This window comes from Lithobates pipiens, unplaced genomic scaffold (assembly GCF_037356315.1).
Source record: "Lithobates pipiens isolate NorthernLeopardFrog02 unplaced genomic scaffold, aLitPip1_a1.2 Scaffold_1, whole genome shotgun sequence".
In the NCBI taxonomy this organism is placed as follows: domain Eukaryota; kingdom Metazoa; phylum Chordata; class Amphibia; order Anura; family Ranidae; genus Lithobates; species Lithobates pipiens.
This window is the reverse complement of record NW_027507685.1, coordinates 146,980,322-147,006,236: the sequence shown is the minus strand read 5'-3', so window position 1 is coordinate 147,006,236 and position 25,915 is coordinate 146,980,322. Positions and strand designations below refer to the sequence as shown.

The 25,915-nt window shown below is 40.4% G+C and overlaps 1 protein-coding gene across 1 annotated transcript in view; it reads left to right on the top strand.

Moving 5' to 3' along the window:
* The window catches only part of NCS1 (neuronal calcium sensor 1), a 167,489-nt gene extending 149,473 nt beyond the window's left edge, over positions 1-18,016 (top strand). The window contains exons 7-8 of the mRNA XM_077478232.1: positions 2,553-2,673; positions 15,421-18,016. Coding sequence (XP_077334358.1) covers positions 2,553-2,651 — 99 coding nt within the window. The 3' untranslated portion in view covers positions 2,652-2,673; positions 15,421-18,016. The remainder of the gene's footprint in view (positions 1-2,552; positions 2,674-15,420) is intronic.
* The last annotated feature ends 7,899 nt before the right edge of the window (positions 18,017-25,915 follow it).

Sequence of the window (25,915 nt, the reverse complement as noted above, 5' to 3'; positions counted from 1 at the left end):
TGATTCGTGAATAAATACCACCAAAAGAAAGCTCTATTTGTGCGAACAAAATGATAAAAATTTAATTTGGGTACAGCATAGCATAACGCTCAATTGTCATTGAAAATGCGAGAGCGCTGAAAGCTGAAAATTGGCCTGGGAAGGAAGGGGGCGAAAGTGCCCAGTATTGATGTGGTTAATAAAAGCTAATCTGTGATTGGCTGCTGATATTGGTTACTGTATGTTACCGGTCTTTGCACTGTGTTGCCGTTAGCCCCTGTACACACGGTCAGACATTGTGCCAACCAAATCCGTTGGATTTTGTCTGACGGATTTTGTCCGACGGATTGTGTCCGAAACTGTTGCATACACACGGTTGGACCGAGTTGTCGGAAAATCCGATTGTACATAACGTTATGACGTTATTTCGTTACGACGGGACTACGTTCAGGCTAGTAGCCAATAGCTTTGGTCTAGGAATTTGATCTGAGCATGCGTGGCACTTTGTCCGTCGGAGTAGGCTACACGTGATCGGAGTATGTCCGATCGGATCAGTTTGTCGGAAAATATTTCCAGCAAGTTGGAAAATTGGGTCCGACGGAATATGTCCGATGCATACCACACACAGTTGGATTATCCGACAGGACACATTCCGTCGGAATCTCTGACTGTGTGTACAAGGGCTTAGAGCAGGGGTTGACAAATTTGCTTGGAATCTAGGAGCCAGCTAAAAAAGTTAGGAGCCGGGTCCGTGATGGCGATCCGGACCTGTCCCTGGCCTGACATGGAGACAAGTGAGGGGAAGATAGCCCCAAGCCCCCCACCTGTCTCCAAGTCATTGCCCCCCATAGCTCTTAGAGGGACATTTTATTTATTTTTTTCAAATGACAATTTTTTTTTTTAAATTGCATTTTAGTGTAAATATGAGATGTGAGGTCTCTCTGACCCCAGATCTCATATACAAGAGGACCTGTCATGCTTTTTTCTATTACAAGGGATTTTTACATTCCTTGTAATAGGAACAAAAGTGACACACATTTTTTTTTTTTTTTTTTTTAAAGAACAGTGAAAAAAATAAAAATAAAAGTTAAAATAAAAAAAAAATATTTTAAACGCGCCCTGTCCCGCCAAGCTTGCGTGCAGAAGCGAACGCATATATGAAAGCGGTGTTCAAACCACACATGTGAGGTATCGCTGCGATCGGTAGAGTGAGAGCAATAATTCTAGCCCCAGACCTCCTCTGTAACTTAAAAAGTGCAACCTGTAGAATTTTTTAAATGTCGCCTATGGAGATTTTAAAGGGTAAAAGTTTGTCGCCATTCGATGAGCGGGCGCAATTTTGAAGCATGACATGTTTGGTATCGATTTACTCGACGCAACATTATCTTTCACAATATTAAAAAAAATTGGGCTAACTTTACTGTCTTATTTTTTTTTTTTTTATTAAATACATTTTCCCCAAAAAAGTGCGCTTGTAAGTCCGCTGTGCAAATACGGTGTGACAAACAGTATTGCAACGACCACCATTTTATTCTCTAGGGTGTTAGAATAAAATATATATATAATTTTTAGGGGTTCTGAGTAAAGGGAAGAAAGATAGGCTGGCAGACAGGGAAAATTGGCATTACATCCATTAGCATTGCTGGTTGTAATTCCAACGGCCACCACAAGAGGGCGCCAGATTACAGAAGGAACCATAGGATCGTAGAAGGCCTCAAAGCCGGGGGCTAAATTACCGGCCGGCGGCGGCGCGGCCCGACGCGATCGCGCCGGGGGGGGCCACGGAGACAGCATACCCCCAGCTGTGCTGCCCCAGGCGCCAGGTCTGGAATTCTAGTCGCAAATGCGACCGGGCGCCCGGGTTTTGTCGAGCCCTGGCTTAGAGTTAGTAATCTGAAATAAGACAAATATGGAGGCTGAATTTGCTGACCTTTTTCTTAAAATGCCAGTTTCATGGCCATCTCAGGCCTCAATCCTTTCTAAGTCCTAGATCTGTCATACATATCCAGAGCAGGAAAGCCAGAATGCTGGGTTTGGGACTTAGAAGTTATGAAGCAAAAGGGTCAGCACAACAGCCAGGTAACAATGATTGCCAGGAAGATAACTTGGCTCTTAAATAAAAATCTGCTTTACCTATGTAGGGCAAAGTAAAAGGTTCACCAAGTGCCCCCCCCCCCAGCACAAATTGGCTTTCCTTACTCACCCACTGATCTGTTCAGCTGATGGGATTCACACCTTCCCCCACTCATGTCACCATGTTAGATGCCTCCTGATTGGTGCAAAGCAGTCACATGGGTCCAGGGAAGGAATCTCTAGCCCTGTGTAAGCTCAAACAAGGTTTGGCGCTCCCTGGGTCTGGCAGCTGAATGGAGTCGCACAGGAGTGAGGAAGGGGTAAGTATGTACTTCTAGAGAGGGGGAAGGTATGTGAATCTCTTACTTTTCCCTATATAAACAAAGGAATGGGTCACTTTAAGATACACATTGCAATGATAATGATGTCATATGTGTTCCTTGAAGACACCCTGTGATTTTCCTTTTTTTTATGTTACTTACTATTATTTTTTCTTACAGAACTCTGATGGTAAACTGACTCTGCAGGAATTTCAAGAAGGATCAAAGGCAGACCCCTCGATTGTGCAGGCACTATCTCTATATGATGGATTGGTATAGGGATCACCCACCACAGCTGTATGTAAGTAGCTAAGGCAGACTTTCAAACTCACTATATAACACGCAACTGGGATCAGATCTGTCTGTGCTATTCTTGGCTCAATAATTCTTCTGAAAGCCTTACATGTCTGAATGCAAAAATACTATTATGCCACATACAGACCATCGTACATTCCCACAACAAAATCCTGGATTTATTTCCGACGGATGTTGGCTCAAACTTTTCTTGCATACACACGGTCGCACAAATGCCGGAAATGACGAATGCGGTGATGTACAACACGCCAAGAAAAATGAAGTTCGATAGCCAGGGTGGCTCGTCTGCTTGATTCCGAGCATGCGTGGAATTTTGTGCGTCGGAATTGTGTACACATGATCGGAAATTTACGACAGTGGATTTTGTTGTCGGAAAATTTGAGAACCAGCTCTCAAATTTTGTTTGTCGGAAATTCAAAAAATGTTCGATGAAGCCTACACACAGTCGGAATTTCCGACAACAAGCTCACATCGAACCTTTTGTTGTCAAATTCTGACCGTGTGTGTATGCGGCATTACAGTTTGAGGATTCATTTATAAAACCCTACATAATCAACAGGATTGGTCCACCAAAAGTGATATTTCAGTTGAAGGTTAAATGCTGCACTTGTCGGATGTTTACAAAGAAGATGTGTTAGCACCATAGTTCTTGGCTATTTCTGAATGCCCCTTCACCTGCACCATTGGAGTCTTGAGTGATAATTAATATTAATTATGGTTAAATCCAACAAATAACCTTTACTTGTTTCAAACTTGGTACCAGAGAGAGACGGTCACACAAAAATTATATTTATTACAAATTTCCAATAAAAAAAGTTTAAAAATATTCTTAAATGCGGTGTAAGCCATAACTATGACTGCAACTAATTTTCTTTGCTGTATGATCCAAGAGGTCAACGCGTTTCACAAAAAACAGCTTCAACAACAGAGAAATGGAGCATTTCAATAAGAATATAGATTTCAGATGGTGGAAGGATATGCAGAGTGGATATTAAAAGCATGATTCGCATGCAACATCATCCTATCTTTTATGTATTGACAGGGGACCTCAGATGGAAATACATTTGTCATAGGCCCACTTTATTCATAAATTCTCATCGACTACAAATTGAACTAAAGGGCATATCCACTCTGCATATCCTGCCACCATCAGAGAGCTATTCTTAATGCAGTGCACCAGTTATCTTTGCTTCTAAGCTAAAGAGGTGCCGAGGAAGCTGGTTGTTGTTCAACATGTTGACCTCTTGGATCATACAGCAAAGAAAATGTTTTGCAGTCAAAGGTATGGCTAACACCACATTTAAGAATATGTTTTTAAACTTTTTTTATTGGAAATTTATAATAAATATATAATTTTATAATTTTTGTGTGACCGCCTCTCTCTGGTACCACTACAGTCCGAAACAAGTAAAGGTTTTTGGGTAGATGGTAATATATACAGATGAAGTACCCCCTAAATAAGCCGACCACCCCTATAGTTGTATAAGGGTTAAATCCTGAAAACAATTTTCAGTTTTGGGAGAGTTCTTATTCCGGTGACACCTGTAAAATGTTGTATTTTCAGTTGCTTTCTCCTCTGGTTACAGTAATACCATAGACAAGCCTGTCTCCACCTTTGAACCCCAAAGGAACCTTTAAAATAATTTTCAGCTCTCAGGGAGGTCCTGTTAAAATAATTGAGGGTCATCGGGAAAATGCCCCTTACATTGTTGGTCAGTGGGAAGAATGCCACCCTTACAGATGCCTAAAAAGATCATTGGTGTCATCTCGCTGACCTTGCCAAGTGGTGTTAAGTTAGAACTATGAAAGCATCATCAGAGGTCAGTCATCCACAGCCCACCGAACTCTTAGCAACCTCTGAAGAAAGCCTAGGGTTGCACAGAATCCTGGTTGAGAATGGCTGCCATAGACATACGGAGAACTGCGTCTCCAGAAAGACAATGAAGACCTGGTCATACTATTTTTCTGCTCTGTCTTGGAAACTTGAGACAGAAGTATTGGAGAGAGGTAAAGTAGGTCTCCTGGCAATGACAGTGGTATGTAGACCTGGGACTCAATTTGGAGATTTCACCATCAAAACCATTTCACTTTAAGGTCATCACAGGGGAAAAGGGGGCAGTTTTTTTGTCTGGAGGAAGAGATTTAATCTCCAAATACAGAAAGGCTTCTTCATAGTAAGAGCTGCGAAAATGTGGAATAGACTCCCTCAAGAGCTGGTTCTGTCCAGCTCAGTTGATTGCTTTAATGAAGGCCTGGATTTTTCCCTAAATGTACATAATATAACTGGGTACTAACAAGTAAAGTTGATCTGGAGAATATCCGATTGCTTTTTAGGGGATCAGGAAGGAATTGTTTTTCCCCTGCTGGAGCAATTTGTATCATGCTTTGCTGTTTTTTTTTTACCTTCCTCTGGATCATTTGTGGGTATAGGATTGTAAAAAAAATGTTTTCCCTTTTATTGGTTGAACTGGATGGACTATTTTCAACCTAACTATATAACCACTGAGGTCTAAGAAACTGCTAGGTGATTTAAAGCACGATCCTAGGCACATCTATTTTTATGTCGGTTTTAATCTTTAATTCATTAACACTGTCAATATTTCAGGAGCACTCTAAGCTCTGCGCTGAGTGAGGCAGATATGTACAGCAGGAGCCGCACTTTTGGTTCTTCGCTGCATCAGAACAAGGTTTATAAATGACACCGGTTCCAATGTTGTGTCCCCCCCTCTACCATCCATAAAGAACGTCATCACTATGCTATGCTTTGCATAAAGGGCAGAGGATCCATGCCGGAACTGATACCGATCATAGACCCCGCTATAACTGTGGCTTCCCGCTGTACATATCAGCAGCACTCAGCGTAGCTTATAGAGCTCCTGAAGTAAGAACAAATTGACACTGGTAACGTGAGTTTTGAAGATGGGAAATAACATACAAATAGCTGTGCCTGGAGTTTGGCTTTAACGTATAATGCCCCATACACACAGTCGGATTTTCTGACGGAAAATGTGCGATCGATCATGTTGTCGGAAAATCCGACCATGTGTGGGTTCCACCCGACTTCCGTCAGATTTTCCGACGCACAAAGTTTGAGAGCAGAATCTAAAATTTTCGCAATAAATTCCGATCGTGTGTATACAATTCCGACGGACAAAGTGCTACGTATGCTCAGAATATACTACGAAACGAAAGTTATTGGCTACTGGCCCCTTTATAGTCCCGACGTACATTTTTGACGTCACCTCGTTCAGAACGATCAGATTTTCCGACAACTTTGTTCGACCGTGTGTATGCAGCACAAGTTTGTGGTCAGAATGTCCGACTGTGTGTATGGGGCATAACTTTACTTTCAATAAAAAAATGTTAATTGTCTTTGTCTTGGCAGCCTATAAGGAATGCCAATATGAATATAATTTCCTTTTTTTAAGGGAAAATTTGTTTCCAGCAATATTGCTGCAGTCTCCTGACTCTTGAGAACGCTGTTCTCCATTAAGCCAGATTCAGCTCCATGCAGAGCAGGTCTTTTAGTTTTCAAAGATCACACTTTAGCCAGCCAGGAACTGCAGGATGAGTGCAAACACCAAACCAGACCATGCTGCTGAAGACCTCTTCAGAAAATTGAACCCATCATAATGGAATTTATTATAGGCTACAGGGAACAAGTATAAAAGTAGATGTATCACCACATATTAGAAATCCTTATTAAAGTTCTTGTAAATCTTGTTTTTGTTAGATTGCACATACATTTTCACTTTCCTTCATTAACACAGGCGCTGAGGCCTGCTGACCATGAACAGGCCACCCAGATAACAAGAAATTGTGCTGCAATTTTGAAAATGACTTGCTAAGCTATTGCTAGACTTTTTCCAGGCTTCATAAGTTTGTTGCACAATTTCAGCAAGTCTGCATTGCATGACTCCAGTCAACTTTATTTGCAAACATTCTGCAAGTCTGCTCGAAGCTCTGGTTCAGTTATGTTGTGCAATAGTCATCCCACCATGCTGTAGACTTGCAGAGCTCTTGCTGTAGACTCACCACTGCAACTTTGAACTTGCTAGAGACTTGCCACGCAAATTTGCTACAAATTACAAAAGTGTCAACTACAACCTGTGCTCCAAGTGCTCTGCATGTGTACAACTTACCAGTGAAAATGTGAAGAAAGTTAACAGACATACAATTCAACACTGCCACAAATTATTGGCAAGTAATCCTTGCTATCAGGGCATGTGTAGCTTGAGCCACCGGGTGTTGTGTGCAGGCAGCCCATGTGCGTTTATGAGGATAAAAACCAAAATGTATACAGCGCAATCACAGATGTACACAAACTTGGTATCCCTATACAGTCCTATAGCAAGGTGCTAAATGAGATAAAAAAGTCCCTTGTAATAACCAAAATTCCACATCCCTATGCTTATTCCATGTCAGAGACTGAAATACCACTATAGCCAAAGGATTACTCTGAAAGCCAGAGAACAAGCATTCTAAAAGCAGAGATGAGTAATGGCAGACCCCATGGTTTTCTTATGACTGTGTCCCTTTAAAAGGAGGCAGCCAAGCTTTCAGTAAGAGAGGACAAGCTCTTCTTTTATATTACTCCTAGAGGGCACTCACCTGGCACATGACAAATGCAGGCCTGGTGTCCCACTAGTAGTAGTTGGACCACTCGGCAGTGGATCAGGAAGCCTCCCACAGTATAGGTGTCTCTTTTTTGACTAGTATGTGCCAAACACCCACAGGAACATCCCTGGGAGGGTTCCCGTACCCCCCCCCCCCCCATCCTCCCAGCCTCCTGATGTTCACAGCTCGCTGTCACAGCTTGAATTGCCCTATATAACACTAGCTTGAAGACTTCTGTGTGAATTCCAGAGGAAATTATTACACTGATGTCATTGTGTAAATCTTAGCAGTTAAAGCAACACTCCGGAACAAAAATATACATTTAGCAAGAGGCACACCCAATAACCATACAAAATAGGGCATACTGAAATCATTTAGATGGCTTCCTTAACACATTTTGCTTGTTTTTAAAGCAGAATTCTGGTCTGATGCATTTCATAAGTGTTCATTACAATTTTATCAACCTAGTGAGTATGAAATTAAGTGGTTTGATTTTCATCATGCAATCCTGACAACATCTTTGTTAACTTTTGTGCATTGAACACAAATTTTGTGTTTTTTGTGCATTGAACTTTGGAACTTCAGGTAGCCTGGCACATCTACTCTGACAGCGAGAGAATAAAACAGTCATGAATAGAGAGTGAAAGCTAAGACTACACTACTAGAATAATTCTAGAGCAGAGAATCAGATTGTCACAGTTGCCCACTGATGACTGGTTCTCTTTAAATACCTTCTGAGTAGTGGACCTTGAAAAGTTATGCAAATCAGGATTTCTGACTTGACTTTATCTTCCTCCTACTGTATGTTTTTTCCCAAGTTTGACTCAAAGTATTAAAGCAAAAAAAGCCAACTAGCCTTTCCAAGTCAGTACGGGTTTCATTTAGCTTGCCATTTCTTTCATGCACTATTAGGATTCCATCGCCACTAGGGGGCACTGCAGTCCTAAGCATGTTTAAATGCCTTTTCTTTGTAGTGCTGATGATCAACCCCATTGGTAGCTTTTTCCGAAAGAGAGGCCAGGCAACATTCTCAGACTCCATGCACCTCTTATGACAGGTTTCCTTCATTGCCCAGTTAGACATTTGTGCTGCATTGCAGTGAGTTACCACAAGTATATTCATTAGTGTTACATTTCGCATTAACACAGCCAAAACGGAAAGGTATATTGAGGTACTGTATATAGGCGTGCACAATCTATTGCATTAGGGTGTGCACTCCAAAGCGCAAACACATTTGCGTGCATGTGTATATATACTGAGGGTGTCAGCAGAGCAATGAAAGGTGTCCGTAGGGCAGAGATTGGTGTCAGTAGGGCACTGGACAGTGTCAGTAGTGTTTATTTTTATTATTTTTTCCCATTTTTATTTTTTTATACAGTTTTTTTTTTTTTTTTTAGGAGTCCTGTTAAGGGGCTTTGGTGAAATATCAGGGATCTAAACAGGGGGAATCTGCACCACACAGGTTGATTTTGGTGTGCACACATGGGTATATGCGTTGTGATCTGCTATAGTATAGTGTATTAGTGAATTGGGGCCCCATTGAAAATGAATAACACTGCAATGCATAAGTGTGAATGGGCCCTTGATAAAAAGTGTTTCTTGCAAAACATTGTGTTTCTGGGGTAAAAACAAAAAACGTTTTTGGGCTGCTACATAGTTAAGTCCATCAAGTCCAATCTATGTGTGTGATTATATGTCAATATTACATTATATATCTCTGTATGTTGCGGTCATTCAGGTGCTTATCTAATCATTTTTTGAAACTATCCATGCCCCCGCTGAGACCACTGCCTGTGGAATGGAATTCCACATCCTTAATTTTAATGAGTGGCCACGTGTCTTATTAAACTCCCTTCTGCGAAAAAGTTTTAATCCCCTATTGTGGGGTCACCAGTATGGTATTTGTAAATTGAAATCATATCCCCTCTCAAGTGTCTCTTCTCCAGAGAGAATAAGTTTAGTGCTTGCAACCTTTCTTCATAACTAATATCCTCCAGGCTCTTTATTAGCTTTGTTGCCCTTCCTGTACTGTCCATTTCCAGTACATCCTTCCTGAGGACTGGTGCCCAGAACTGGACAGCATACTCCAGGCGCGGCCAGACCAGAATCTTGTAGAGTGGGAGAATTATCGCTTTTATCTCTGGAGTTAATCCCCGTTTTAATGCATGCCAATATTCTGTTTGCTTTGTTAGCAGTAGTTTGGCATTGCACGCCATCTACTAGGACCTCCAGGTCCTTTTTCATCGTAGATTCCCCCAGAGGTTCTCCCCCTAGTGAGTAGATTGCATTCATATTTTTGCCACCCAAATGCATTATTTAAAATTTTTCTACATTAAACCTCATTTGCCATGTAGTTGCCCACCCAGTTAATTTGTTCAGATCTTCTTGCAAGGTTTCCACATCCTGCAGATAAGTTATTGCCCTGCTTAGCTCAGTGTCATCCTCAAATACAGAAATTTAGCTTTTTACCCCATCCTCCAGGTCGTTTATGAACAAATTAAACAGGATTGGTCCCAGCACAGAACCCTGAGGGACCCCACTACCCACCCCATTTATCACCACCCTCTGAACTCACCCCTGTAGCCAATTTTCAATCCATGTACTCACCTTATGGTCCATGCCAACTGGACCTTACTTTGTACAGTAAATGTTTACGGGGAACTGTGTCAAATGCTTTTGCAAAATCCAGATACACCACGTCTGGAGGCCTTCCTTTATCTAGATGGTAGCTCACCTCCTAGATCCTAGATCCTCACCTCCTAGATCCTAATCCTAATAGATTGGTTCGGCAAGAACGATTCTTTATGAAGCCATGCTGATTACTGCTAATGATACAGTTTTCATTACTAAAATTGTGTATATAGTCCCTTATCACCCCCTCTAAGAGCTTGCATACTATTGATGTTAGGCTAACCCTTTTTTAAATATAGGTGCTACATTGGCTTTTCCCCAATCAAAATTTACCATTCCAGTCAGTAGACTGTCAGTAAAAATTAGGAACAATGGTCTGGTAATTACTTGACTGAGTTCCCTAAGTACCCTTGGGTGCAAGCCATCTGGTCCCGGTGATTTATTAATGTTGCGTCTCCCAAGGCTATTTTCATTTATGTTTTCTGTTAGCCATGAGGGTGCTTCCTGTAATGTGTCGTGAGGACAAACACTGCAGTTTTGGTTACTGAAGCCCCCCCCCCCCCGATTCCCTTGTGAAGACTGAGAAGAATAAATTGAATACCTTCGCCATCTCCCCATCCTTTGTAACCAGATGTCCTTCCTCATTCTTTATGGGGCCAATATGGCCTGTCCTCCCTTTTTTACTGTTTATATTCTTGGGATTTTATTTGTGTCTTTCGTGTTCTATCTTAGCTGCCCTAATTGTACCCTTACATATCTTGTTGCATTCTTTGCAAAGTCTGAATGCTGAAGATGATCTCTCAGCCTTGTATTCTTTGAAGGCCTTCTCCTTTGCATTTATATGCATTTTTACATTAGAGTTAAGCCATCCAGGACTTTTGTTCACCATTTTAAATTTATTTTCCAATGGGATGCACTGGCTAATGCGTTTATTTAACCACTAGCCATCTGGTCCCAGTGATTTATTAATGTTACATTTCCCAAGTCTATTTCTAATCCTGTCCTCTGTTGGCCACGAGGGAGCTTCCTTTGATGTATCATGAGGATAAACACTAGGGCTGAAACAACTAATCAATTAATCGTCAACTAATTGATTATGAAATTAATTGATTACTATTTTCATAATCGATTAATCGGCCAGTAACATAATGGGGTTAAAAAAAATTAGCCCTTTATAGTACAAAAAGAGCAAATAATCTCTACTGTAAATATTACTTTCACAGTTCTACAGTAAAAAAATGAACCCCTTACAATAGTGATTATCTGCTTTTTTCTACTATAAAGGGCTAATTTTCATTTTTTAACCCCATTATGTTACTAAACATCTTAGACCTGGTTCACATATATGTGTTTATTGGTGCTTTTTGCAGAAATGCACTACGGTTCATTTACATTATTTCCTATGGGACACATTCACATCTGAAAGGGTCAGGGACTTTTAACGCAAAATGGTGCTTTATTGGTTCAATATACTTCAATGGAGAAGCTGCAGAAAAGCAAGTAATGCATTTTAATCTGCCCAAAGAAAATGCAAAAATGCAAATTGCAGTAAAATCACGTGTGCAAAAATCAAAACGCACAGCAAAAAGCACTGCAGAAACAGATCAAAAGCAAACTGCATAGGTGTGTACCGAGCCTTATGCTGGCCACACAGATCAGTTTTCAGATGAGAATATTCAGATGAAAAATCTTTGTACATTCGCTGAATGAAACAATTTTGTTTGAAATTTTCACTTGTTATAAACATTCTGTTTTTAAAATGAATGCAATTTCTGAACGAAAACCACATACACTGTCTGAAAATTACTTTGTTTAAGAAGTTTTCTATTATTTCCAAATTTTCCTGTCGATGTGGTTGAAAATGAATGTCAATTTGACCCACTTTTTTTTTTTTAAGGTTATTAATCTATTAATTTGAAACAATAATCGGCAAACTGATCGATTATAAAAATAATCGTTAGTTGCAGCCCTAATAAACACTGCAGTTTTGGTTATTGAAGCCCCTGATTCCCTCGGAGAAGAATAAATTGAATACCTTTGCCATCTCCCCATCCTTTGTATCCAGATGTCATTCCTCATTCTTTATGGGGCCAATATGATCTGTCCTCCCTTTTTTACTGTTTATATACTTAAAGAATTTATTGGGATTTTTTTTTTTACATCACAGCAAAAATTTTCTTATGTAGTCTGAATGATATAATATATTAACATGATGTATAATTATTAATTAGTATTATGTAATATTATATACTTGATTGTATTGGACAACTTCCTATTTACAGTTTAAACATTTTGTTTTTATTTTTTTACTTTTGTTTTTTAAAACACCATATAAAATGTCATTTTAAAATTCAGTATCTTTCACCCCCAGTAAATGCTTATAAATGGAATCAAAAAATATAATATAATATCCAGTGGTTGTGGCTACTTCTTTGTAGACAGTTGTCATTGGGACAAATAGAAAGGATGAATCTCCCCAGTGGAGACACAGACAGCAAAAGATCCTGAGAGCAGATCTCTGATGTAAAATGGGGAAGGGAAGGAGGTGGGCAGAATTTGATTTAAATGGGGGTAGTTGAGGACTCTTAAGGCAGGGCATAGTGAATTTCATAGACTAAGTGAAGAAATTCATTTGATTCCCCCATCAACATTAATTGTGTCGATAGGGGAATCCTTCCCATGGAGCCACTGTATTCTCCTGGCAAGGGGGCTTGGGAAGCACAGGGATTATTGCTAAGTACTATAGCAGCAACTATCGATAATTGCATGTAAAATCCAGCAGGCTGGTTGTACCCAAGTTGATTGATCGATCAACTTGGGTACATTCCGCCTACCCATGCATGGATTGAATCTCAGTTGGTTTGGTTGGTTCCTGTTGAACCGGCCAAGATTCGAACCGTCTATAACCGGCCTTAATTTAAAAGAGGAAGGGCTAGTGCTCTTATGTGAAAAGGGAGGTGGTGACTCTGATGTGCAAGGGGGAACTGATGTGAAGGAGGGGAGTTCTGATTTGACAGGGAGATCCCATTTTAACTTGTGGTGCTTCACTATTTTACAAAGGGTGCCATGATTAAAAAGAGGTTGAGAAACGCCACCCTAGACTTAAATGAGCATTTAATTCCTAAAGTGAGGGGAGGCGCTCCATTGTAAGGGAACTTTTTACCTGCCTTGGATTTCAGCTTTCCCCTTTCACACTGAGGCGGTTTTCAGTCGTTTTAGCGCTAGAAATAGTAAAACTGCCTCCCTTTCAGTGTGACTTTTTCACACTGGGGCGGTGCGCTTGTGGGACGTTAAGAAAAGTTCTCAGCATCTTTGGGGCATGTTGGGATTGCTGTATTTAGCGCTCCCAAAACTCCCTGCCCATTGAAATGAAAGGGCAGCACCCCCAAAGAGCCTGAAAAGCAATTTGGAAGCACTGCAACACGAGCACTTTTAACTCCTTCTTTGGGGTTAAAAGTGCTCCGCTAGCAACCGAAAAGCACCACTTAACCGATTGCCGACCGCCTCACGCCGACACACGCCGGCAGAAGGGCTCGTACAGGCAAACTAACATACCTGTACGTTGCCCTTTAAGAGGCGGCAAGCTCTGTGAGTCAGGTCACGGGTCCCGTGGACCCGATCACCGCGGGGATACCTGTGATTGCCTCACAGGGAGAAAGAAGAGGGAGATGCTAATGTAAACAAGCATCTCCCTGTTCTGCCTAGTGACAGTGCCACTGATCTCTGTTCCCTGTGATCGGGAGCAGAGATCAGTGACGTGTCACACATAGCCACGCCCCCCACAGTTAGAAACACGCCCCAGGACACACTTAAACCCTATACTGCCCCCTAGTGGTTAACCCCTTCACTGCCAGTGTCATTTACACAAGAATCAGTGCATTTGTATAGCACTGATTGCTGTATAAATGACAATGGTCCCAAAAATGTCCAATGTGTCCGCCATAATGTCACAATCATGATAAAAATCGCAAACTTTTGCACAAACCAATCAAACGCTTATTGCGATTTTTTTTTTACCAAAAATATGTAAAAGAATACGTATCGGCCAAAACTGAGGAAAGCAATTTTTTTAATATATATTTTTGGGGGATATTTATTATAGCAAAATGTAAAAAATAATGCATTTTTTTCCAAATCGCTTTAAAAAAATAAAAACCGCAGGGGTGATCAAATGCCACCAAAAGAAAGCTCTGTGGGAAAAAAAGGACGTTAATTTTGTTTGGGAGCCATGTCGCATGACCGCGCAATTGTTAGTTAAAGCGACGCAGTGCCGAATCGCAAAAAGTTCTCTGGTCAGGAAGGAGGTAATTTCTTCCGGGGCTGAAGTGGTTAAACCGAGCTAAAGAGCTGCTAAAATGTGCAGTGCTTTAACGCTAATGCGGTTGCAGTTATCACATCACAAATACTTAGAGGTTCCATGTTGACAGGTGTTCTAGTCAAATTCTTTGTTTTTAATTGCAAAAAGCAAGATTTACCTGCAGTTCACATGCATCTTAATAGGACATGCTTTGTTTAAAAAAAATGCAGCACAGTGCAAAGCAGGTCAAATGCAATGTGTACTGCTCAGTTAAAGTGGAACTTCACTCTCCCGATCAACACTGATGATTTTAAATCCTCATGCTGTTAGCAAAAGGTTCCTTTCACACTGGTGCGGGAGGAGCTTCTGCTATTTTTAACGGCATTTTACCATCGGATTTGCGGCACTATTCTATTTTACTCCCCCGCTAGTGGCCGAGAAAGGGTTAAAAACCACCGCAAAGCTCCTCTGTAGAGGCGCTTTGCTGGCAGTAAAGCCGCGCTGCCCCATTGATTTCAATGGGCAGGAGCGGTGAAGGAGTGGTGTATACACCGGTCCAAATATGCTGCTAGCAGGATTTTTTTTACCGTCCTGCTAGTTCACCGCTCCAGCAGGTTGGTTTGCAGGCACTGTTTTTAGCATTGTAGAGCCTGCAAAACAACCCAGTGTGAAGGGGTTTTAGTAAATAGATAGGAAAGTATATCATATTTACTTGTTTTACATTTTTGTTTTTAAATGTCTTCAGTTACTTGCTGGTTTCTTGCTTACGCAAATTATGTCATGCATCTCAGGAGTCTTCAGGAGTGGAGGAGGGTTTTTTCAGATAAATACACCCTCCTGCCTGCATGCCTGAGCTAAGGACAGCTGGATTCCAGGAAATAAATGCTACATGAATTATCTGCTCTTACTGAAGATGGCCACGCCCAAAAACGCCAGGGGCTGATTTCTCAGCAAAATAAATCATGGGGACATAAATAGATGGGGGAGTTTACTTTGAATGTTAAAAAAGAATTAAATAGTGTTTTTGGTTTGTGGTGCTCATATGCAGTGAAGATCTGCTGTAAAGTCAGTGAGATTTTCATAACCTGCGTTTGCCGCGCGTTCCGAACCCATATCAAACACATGGCGACATAAGCCCTAGAACCCATGTTGATGTCAATGTAATCTTATGTCATCTCTCTTTTCTAGATGCCCTGGACAAAAGTATTCTTCCTGTGCCACTAGACCATGTCAGCAGCTTCTCTCCCTCTCTTTAATCACTCCAGTATGGCGCAAGGAGGAGGACGCCCATCCCAGCCACCCTTTCGTCTCCAGATCACCTTCACTAGGGCACTGGCAGTCTCTGGAGAGAGCAGGAATGCCATCCTCTGCTCCCAGTATGGTACCAAACATGCTTCAATCTTTACAACATCCCATTGCCCTCCTGCTGCTTCTTGTGTTTCCTCGCACTCAGAGGAGAATTGCTTACAAAGAAGACCCAGCCTGTTCCCTCTCGCTCCAGGACTAGGGGGCGCCAACGCCCCACCATCTGGGAGTTCACACCTCTGCAGACTATATATTCCATCCACAATGGCAGACAGTGGCCTCCTGGGTAACAGAAGAGGGGGACAGGAGAAGGTTGTGAGAGACTGTTCCACGAGACTTTCCCAGTCTTGCAGTATTTAAGGAAAAACAACTTTTTTTTCTTTGGGGTCACGGCAGCAGAATGCTATGATAGGACACGACCGGTTCTGTGTGTGTGTACCTGGACCCTTTTCGACGCACGGCACTCCATGGATTTGGGTCAATTTACATAATGCTGAATTGTGCTTTTTTTTGTGAATAAGTGATTTTTTTATACATATAATATATAGCATATCTTTTTATTTATTTTTTATTGTAGTTGTCGTGTCACATGCTTTTATCAGATAGGTCAAGAAAAGTGGTATATTGGCTTTGATTCACTTCTCTGTTCTAAGGTTTCATGGTATGTAAAACACACCTCTTCTTTATGCAGCAAAAAGGGTTAGTTGGGATTACCAGCTCTGTGGACTAGGTTTATAGATACTTGTACGTACATGCGGTAAGTGCGTTCAGCCTGAGCTGCCTTTGTCATGCAGTGACCGCATTATAACGGCAACTCATTATTGGATCAGATTTATAATTTGGGATGGGATATATGATCCTTGACTTGTCACGTCTGTCTCCAGGAGATCCCAGCTCTGCCTATCTACAGCCGTAAAGTCTCACTCCTGCAAAAAAAGAAAACAAAAAGGTTTATTTTCCAGATTCTCTGACTATAGATTAACATTTCAGTAATACTGAAAAAAAATTGCAATCGTCTACATACATTGCCAAGATTTTTCTTGGCATTTCTAACTTGCTTCTGTATAGTAGGTATTGAGATAAGCATTACCTGTGCACTTGCTGAGAAAAGAGTGCTAAGTGGAAGGGGCCTACCTGCTTTAATGGTAACCCTTGCACCCCTTGCACCCTTTAGATGTGCACCACCAAGAATTCTGAACACCTGAAGCTTAATAGCAAGCACTATGCAGACAAAAAAAAGGGGGGGGGGGTCGTTGCCAGTATTAGAAAATGAAAAAATGAAGAGTAGAAGGCTTTATTTAATTAATATTAAATAACATTTAAATTAGATTTTTTCCCTTACTTTCCTTTAGATGTGCACCACCAGGAATTCTGAATACCTGAAACTTACTAGCAAGCACTATGCAGAAAAATAAAGGGGGGGGGGGGGTGGTCATTGCAAGTATTAGAAAATCAAAAATGAAAGTAGAAGGCTTTGTTTAATTGATATTAAATAAAATTGAAATTAGATTTTTCCCTTGCTTTCCTTTAGATATGCACCACCAGGAATTCTGAACAGCTGAAGCTTAACAGCAAGCACTATGCAGAAAAAAAAGGGGGGGAGGGTCATTGCCAGTATTAGAAAATCAAAAGTAAATTAGATAGCTTTGTTTAATTAATATTAGATAAAATTGAGGTTAGTTTTTTTTCCTGTAATGAAACTTTGAACGTGAAGATGGGCGCAGCTGTGCAAGCAATATCAGCTTTTAGTTTAAAGGACCAGTCGTCCCAAAGAAATGCAAATGGCTGTAGGTATATAGTGGCGCTATCTGCTTGCTTGAATTTGCCTCCCACCAAGGCTGTCGCTGCTCTGATTGCATTCGCTGCTACTTCCGCCATTTATTCCTAAGAATAGTCCAACGGGGGAGGAAGATAATAATGGTGGGGGCAGAGCTGGGTGGATATTTTTCTCCAGAGTGACAGACAGCTTTAAGAAGCAGGTGGGTGCTAGTATCTATGCTGAGCTGATATATCTTCGCTGGTTGGAGAACAGCAATCAGGGCCAAACTTTCCAGTTAGTGTACATGGTATTTCGATTCTTTGTTGGCATTTCTGCATTGTGTGTGATGGCTGTCTTTTTGTTGTGCCTGGATTTCTCTTTTAATCTCTGTTGTGACCGCATAATTAGCATACACATATAAGGGTTGATGATACACAACGCACCACACATGTATTAATAAATCTAGTCCCCCTTAAACGCTTTGTGTGTTGCTGCTCATATACATGTATGCTAAACATGCCGTCTCTATAGTGATTACATGCGGTCATGGTGCACCTAATGCCAAATAAAGCACCTAGCAAATGCACTCTCCGCAACCATGTGTATGTACATATGTGCTTGACTTCTTGTGCCCTGATTTGAGAAAAAAATCCAAAATCTTAACTACATTTCAATATTACAGGCAAGCTTTAAAATAAACTCAGCACGTCTTTGAATATATATATGTTGTGGCTCTTCCTTATTGCTGGCTTAATTGTGCAATGAAGTATATGGATTCACTGAACTGCGGGATCGAACTGGAACTGCATACAAATGTTACAGTGGTCTGATGTGAATGTCAATATGTAAAGTGATGTGTTGTGTGAATTGTCTGCTCTCTATAAATCCCTGTGATAGAAAAAATAAAATAACTATGCAGTTAAATTTATATATATATATATATATATATATATATATATATATATCAATCTAGAAAGTATTTACAGCGCTTCACTTTTTCCAAATTTTGTTAAGTTACAGCCTTAATCCAAAATGGATTAAGTTCATTATTTTCCTCATAATTTTACAAACAATACCCTATAAAGACAATGTGAAAGAATTTTGATATCTTTGCAAATGTATTAAAAATAAAAAAAGGAAACACAAATCCCATGTACCTAAGTATATTAGCCTTCATCAATACTTTGTTGAAGCACCTTTGGATGGGGAGCATCGGTACACAGCCATTTTAAGATCTCTCGAGAGATGTTCAATCCGGTTCAAGTCTGGGCTCTGGCTGGGCCACTCAAGGACATTCACAGAGTTTTCCTGTAGCCACTTCTTTTTTTTTTATCTTGGCTGTGTGCTTAGGGTCGTTGTCCTATTGGAAGATGAACCTTCGCTCCAGTCTGAGGTCCGGAGCGCTCCGGAGTAGGTTTTCACCAAGGATGTCTCTGTACATTCCTGCATTCATCTTTCCCTCGATCCTGACTAGTTTCCCAGATCCTGCTGCTGAAAAACATCCCCACAGCATTATGGTGCCACCACCATGCTTCACTGTAGGGATAGTATTGGCCAGCTGGTGAGCATTGCCTGGTTTCCTCCAGACTTGATGCTTGCCATTCAGGCCAAAGAGTTAAATATTTGTTTTATCAGACCAGAGAATTTTATTTTTCATGTTCTGAGAGTCCTTCAGGTGCCTTTTGGCAAACTCCATGTGCCTTTTACCGATGTGTGGCTTCTGTCTGGCCACTACATGCCTGATTGGTGGAGTGCTGCATAGGTCCTTTTTCTTCTGGAAGATTCTCCTCTCTCAACAGAGAAACGATGGAGCTCTGTCAGAGTGAGACCATCGGGTTCTTGGTCACCTCCCTGACTAAGGTTCTTCTCCCCCAATCACTCAGTTTGACCAGTTCCTGCTCTAGGAAGAGTCCTGGTGGTTCCAAACTTCTTCCATTTACAGATGATAGAGGCTACTGTACTCATTGGGACCTTCAATGCTGCAGAAAGTTTTCTATACCCTTCCCCAGATCTGTGCTTTGTTACAATCCTGTCTCGGAGGTCTACATACAATTCCTTGGACTTGGTTTGTGCTCTGACATGCACTGTTAACTGTGGGACCTTATATGAACAGGTGTGTGCCTTTCCAAATCATGTCCAATCAACTGAATTTACCACAGGTGGACTCCAAGTTGTAGAAGCATCTGGAAGATGATCAGTGGGATCAGGATGCTCCTGACCTCAATTTTGAGTGTCGTGGTAAAGGCTGTGAATACTTATGTACACATGATTTTAATTGTTTTTTAATACATTTGCAAAGATTTCAAATAAACGTATTTCATTTTGTCATTATGCGGTATTCTTTGTAGAATTTTGAGGTATATATATATATATATATATATATATATATATATACAGTGGTGTGAAAAAGTGTTTGTAAATGAAGGTGTTTATTATTAAAGGTGAAAAAAAATCCAAACCATCATGGCCCTGTGTGAAAAAGTGATTGCCCCCTAAACCTAATAACTGGTTGGGCCACCCTTAGCAGCAACAACTGCAACCAAGCGTTTGCGATAACGTGCAATGAGGCTTTTACAGCGTCCTGGAGGAATTTTGGCCCACTCATCTTTGCAGAATTGTCCTAATTCAGTTACATTAGAGGGTTTTCGAGCATGAACGGCCTTTTTAAGGTCATACCACAACATCTCAATAGGATTCAGGTCAGGACTTTGGCTAGGCCACTCCAAAGTCTTCATTTTGTTTTTCTTCAGCCATTCGGTGGTGGACTTGCTGGTGTGTTTAGGATCATTGTCCTGCTGCAGAACCCAAGTTCGTTTCAGCTTGAGTACACGAACAGATGGTCGGACATTCTCCTTCAGGATCTCTTGGTAGACAGCAGAATTCATAGTTCCTTTTATCACGGCAAGTCTTCCAGGTCCTGAAGCAGCAAAACAGCCCCAGACCATCACACTACCACCACCATATTTTACTGTTGGTATAATGTTCTTTTTATGAAATGCAGTGTTCCTTCTACGCCAGATATACTTGGACACACACCTTCCAAAGAGTTCCACTTTTGTCTCATCGGTCCACAGAATGTTGTCCCAAAAGTCTTGGGGATCATCAAGATGTGTTGTGGAGAAATTGAGACGAGCTTTGATGTTCTTTTTGCTCAGCAGTGGTTTTCTCCTTGGAACTCTGCCATGCAGGCCATTTTTGCCCAGTCTTTTCCTGATGGTGGAGGCATGAACGCTGACCTTAACTGAGGCAAGTGAGGCCTGCAGTTCCTTGGACGTTGTTGTGGGGTCTTTTGTGACCTCTTGGATGAGTCGTCGCTGCGCTCTTGGGGTAATTTTGGGCGGCCGGCCACTCCTGGGAAGGTTCACCACTGTTCCATGTCTTCGCCATTTGTGGATAATGGCTCTCACTGTGGTTCGCTGGATTCCCAAAGCTTTGGAAATGGCTTTATAACCCTTTCCAGACTGATAGATCTCAATTACTTTCTTTCTCAATTGTTCCTGAATTTCTTTGGGTCTCGGCATGATGTGTAGCTTTTAAGGATCTTCTGGTAGACCTTACTGTGTCAAGCAGCTCCTATTTAAGTGATGCCTTGATTGTGAACAGGTGTGGCAATAATCAGGCCTGGGTGTGGCTAGAGAAATTGAACTCAGGTGTGGACAACCACAGTTATAGTATGTTTTAACAAGGGGGGCAATCACTTTTTCACACAGGGCCATGATGGTTTGGATTTTTTTTTCACCTTTAATAATAAACACCTTCATTTACAAATTGCATTTTGTGTTTACTTGTGTTGTTTTTGACTATTGTTTAAATTGGTTTGATGTTCCGAAACACTTAAGTGTGACAAACATGCAAAGGAACAGGAAATGAGGAAGGGGGCAAACACTTTTTCACACCACTGTATATATATATATATATATATATATATATATATATATATATATATATATATATATATATATATATATGTATATAATTTTCTTTTCTTCATTGCATAGTTATTTTATTTTTTATTTTTATTGGTAATGGCTGCAGGGGATGATCTGATGTAGGGGAATCAAGTAAAGTTCTTAGGTGGAGGTGGGGTAGGCTTTCCTGAATAAGTACTTTTCAGGGATTGCCTAAAGGCAGACAGGGTAGAAGCTGACAGGACATACTGGGGCAGGGAGTTCCAGAAGATGGGAGAGGCTCTGTAGAAGTCCTGGAGCATGGGAGGAGGTAACAAGGAAACTAGAGAGCAGGAGGTCCTGGAGGAACTGAGAGGATGATTTGGGCGATATCTGCAGATGAGATTGGTGATGTAGCTGGGGGCGATATTGTGGATGTCCTTGTATGTTGTGGTTAGTATTTTGAATTTTATATGGGGGGGTAGGGGAAACCAGTGCAGAGATTAGCAGAGAGGGACAGCAGTCATGGGTTGGTTAGTAAGGTGCATTAGTCTGGCAGTAACATTCATGATAGACTGAAGGGGGGGATAGTCTATGTAAAGGTAGGCCAGTGAGGAGGGAGTTGCAGTAGTCAAGGTGATAAATAACCAAGGAGTGAATACGTTGAGGTGGTTTAAGTTAGGATGGGGCAACTTCTGGAGATGTTGCGGAGGTTAAGGCAATTGCTGTGGTCAATCACAGCAAATCACATGACAATTGTACACCATGAAAGATTTAGATTTATGCCATTCAATGTGTACTATTTGTGATGAGCTCTGTGATTGGTCACAGTGATCACATGGTACAGACGGGACCAATCACAACTAGTCAGAAGAAATGATTGTTTATAATTGTAAAATTTACAGTTATAAGCAATCAGTGTGTGTGTAAAAAATAAAAAATCCTGATCACCTCCCCACAGAAGTAACACTGTATTGCTCTGGTCACTGTATGTAAAAAAAAAAGTAATAAAGCTAAAAATTATCCCTGATCACTCCGCCGCACCATAAACTGCTGTGAAATTATTATTTTCATTTTATAAAAAATTGTCACACATATTTGGAGATTTACTAAAACTGAAACACAGGCCTTTTCTGGAACTATTTGTTTACAGGTTTAAATTAGTATTTTTTGCTACAAATTAAATTACATAGAACCCCCAAACATTGTATATTTTGTTTTAGAGAATAAAATGGTGATCGTTGCAATATTTTATGTCACGCTATTTGCGCAGCAGCCGTTCAAATGCAATTTTTTGGGAAAAAATACACTTTAATGAAGTAAAAAGAAAGAAAAACACAATAATTACCCCATTTTTTGTATAATGTGAAAAATGATGTTACGCCAAGGAAATAAATACCTAACATATCATGCTTTTTCTTTTTCTTTTTTTTTTTTTCTTTTTTTTCCATTGGTTCAATAAGAAAATAAATCCATAACAGAAAACAGAATAAAGTTTTCAAAATGCTGAAGACTCAAGACAAGAGATAAATATGTAGAGCAATAAAAAAAACTCTGCAGTCAAAACATGTTGTGTGAAGCAGCAAATATTATATAAGGCCTAACCAAACAATATTGAGTATATAGGGCATTCTAACATTTAGTAGCATTGTAGCACACAAAGGGCCTAGAAAGATTTAAAATTAAATCTAAATCAAGGTGGTAGGTCCCCGATTTCAGATTGATCCCAGAGTACCCAGACTTTGTTGAATTGGGTGACAGCCTCATGTACAATGGCAGTTTATTCTGCTAATTTCCGCTATAAGTTGCAATAACTGCAATTGAGACGTAGGAGCAGTAGACAGCCAAGACAGCAGAATAGCCCTCTTGGCAGCTAAAAGAATATATGAAATTAACCTTCTAACCGGTTTAGCTATACCCGGGAAGGGAAGTCCTAATAGATAAACTTCTTCCATGTACGGATGATGGAGGCTACTGTGCTCATTACACTCCTGTCTCTGAGGTCTACAGACAATTCCTTGCACTTGGTTTGCGCTCTGACATGCACTGTTAACTGTGGGACCTTATATGAACAGGTGTGTGCCTTTCCAAATCATGTCCAATCAACTGAATTTACCAGTTATTGGACTATAATCAAGTTCCTCCTGAGCTCAATTTTGAGTGTCATTACAAAGGCTGTGAATACTTATGTTCATGTGATTTTATTCTTTTTTTTTAAATATAAATTTGCAAAGATTTAAAACAAACTTCTTTCACATTGTCATTAGGGGCATTGTTTGTAGAATTTTGAGGAATATATATATATATATATATATATATATATATATTATATAGATCTCTAATTTTACCTTTAAAATCAAGATAAAATGTCTTTATGCCCAAGGACTGGCGACAGAGGTCGCTCCGGTCCACCAAGGGCATAGAGCCCGAGTAGAGGCCATCTTGCCCTCACTCGACTTCCTGCCTAGCCATTGGCAGCATTGGATCGCTTCCAGATTTACTAATGGCTTCGGTAAATCCGGAAAGCAGCAGGAGGGGGGCACCAGCTGCCTCTAAAAATAATCCCATGGGGAATCCCCTGCTGGGATCACTTTTATCCCATGCCAAATAGCCTACAGAAAAAAAATTATACTGTGGTTATGCTGCCATAATAACAGTATTTAACATCAAAATAATGACGTTTATATACTGTGGGCGGTCGGCCAGTGGTTAAGCTTTGACACTAAAACGTGGAAGCATATTTTGCACTCTCCAGTTTTAGTAAATCAACCCCATAATTACAACTTCAAAACACTCGCCATGCCTCTTACTAAATACCCTGGACTGTCTGCTTTTCAAAAAGGGGTCATTTGGGGGATATTTGTGCTGTCTTGGAGTTTTTTGGGCCTCATGAAATTAGATAGGCTGTCAGTACATCAGGGTTGATACATTTTTATACCATAGTTTGTGGACTTTCCTTCAGACTAAAAATTATACACTGATTTTGCTTATTTTCTCCCCCAAAAAATGTAGCTGAATAAATTTTTGCCTAAATTCATGAAGAAAGATTATTTGCAAAATGTTATTACAGAAAAAGAGTGTGATAAAACAGCTTGGGCACCCCGACTAGGTGCTCCTGTCCACCAAACAGTGCCTCATTCCCTCAAAACCGTTCCGAGCAGATCGAGAGCTAATATCAGCCCTTTTTATCCCAAACATTGTACACAGATAAGATGTAAGGTAAACTCCAAAGGAATGACTGTTTATTGAAACTCTTACACATACTTTATACCCTACTTAAGGACATACCCCCCTCCTGATCATATTACCCTAACAATACAAACTGTCGTGTACACAGGAATATAATTACAATAGCTAAACAACAACCAGCATACACTATAAACATTACGTTAATTAAACAACTAGTCACCTGGACAATGTTGTGAATAATCAGATATCCTCACTTCAGGTCAGACTTGCCGGCATTGAGCTTACAAAGTACATTACACATTATCATAATGCATGGCACACTTTTCAGATATTTATTTGTAAAAAAAAAAAATTATAATTCTCCTTCCACTTCACAATTATGTGCCACTTTGTGATGGTCTATTACATAAAATCCACATAAAATACATTTTGTTTTTGGTTGTGACAAAATGTGGAAAATTTCAATGGGTATGATTACTTTTCAAGGCACTGTACATCTGTTTACTTAGTTTCAGGTTGGCAGAGACATCATGGCTTCCCTGATTGTTAAATGTAATAATGTTCTTTACATTACATAACAGAACATCTTCCTAAATCCTTTCTCCTCCCTCAAATGCAAGGGACCATAGGCGGTAGGCAAGTGGCTAGTCCCCTCCAAAAGCCCAGCCGGGTGAGTCTGTCACACTGAGAAAAACATGCTTTTAGTCTTCTCTTTTTTTTCGTTATTTAGCAAAAAATAAAAAAGCCAGCGGTGATTTAATACCACCAAAAGAAAGCTCTATTTGTATGAAAACAATAATAAAAATGTCATATGGGTACAGTGCTGCATGACCGCGCAATTGTCATTCAAAGTTTGAAAGCTGAAAATTGGCCTGGGCAGGAAGGGGGTGGAAGTGCCCAATATTGAAGCGGTTAAAGTAGGGCATGCACTATGGTGCAGTCTGGTGTAATTTCACCCCATTTAAATAAATCTCACTGCACCTGGATCGCATGTGAATCGTATCGTAACGCACAGCAGTTCCTGTGCAATTCATCGTGTGAAGCGGCCCTAAAGGATGAAAAACTGAGGAAATTGGTAAATTATTTAAAAATGCCAATGTTTTAACAGACAAATCTTAACCACTTAAGCCCGGACCAATTTGAAGCTAAAGGACCAGGCACCTTTTTGCGATTCGGCACTGCGTCGCTTTAACTGACAATTGCGCACTCGTGCGACGTGGATCCCAAACAAAATTGGCGTCCTTTTTTTCCCACAAATAGAGCTTTCTTTTGGTGGTATTTTATCACCTCTTTGGTTTTCATTTTTTGCACTATAAACAAAAATAGAGCGACAATTTTGAAAAAAAAATGCTATATTTTTTACTTTTTGCTATAATAAATATCCCCCAAAATATATAAAAAAAAGTATTTTTCCCCCTCAGTTTAGGCCAATACGCATTCTTCTACATATTTTTGGTAAAAAAAATCGCAATTAGCGATTATTGATTGGTTTGTGCAAAAGTTATAGCGTTTACAAAATAGGGGATAGTTTTATAGCATTTTT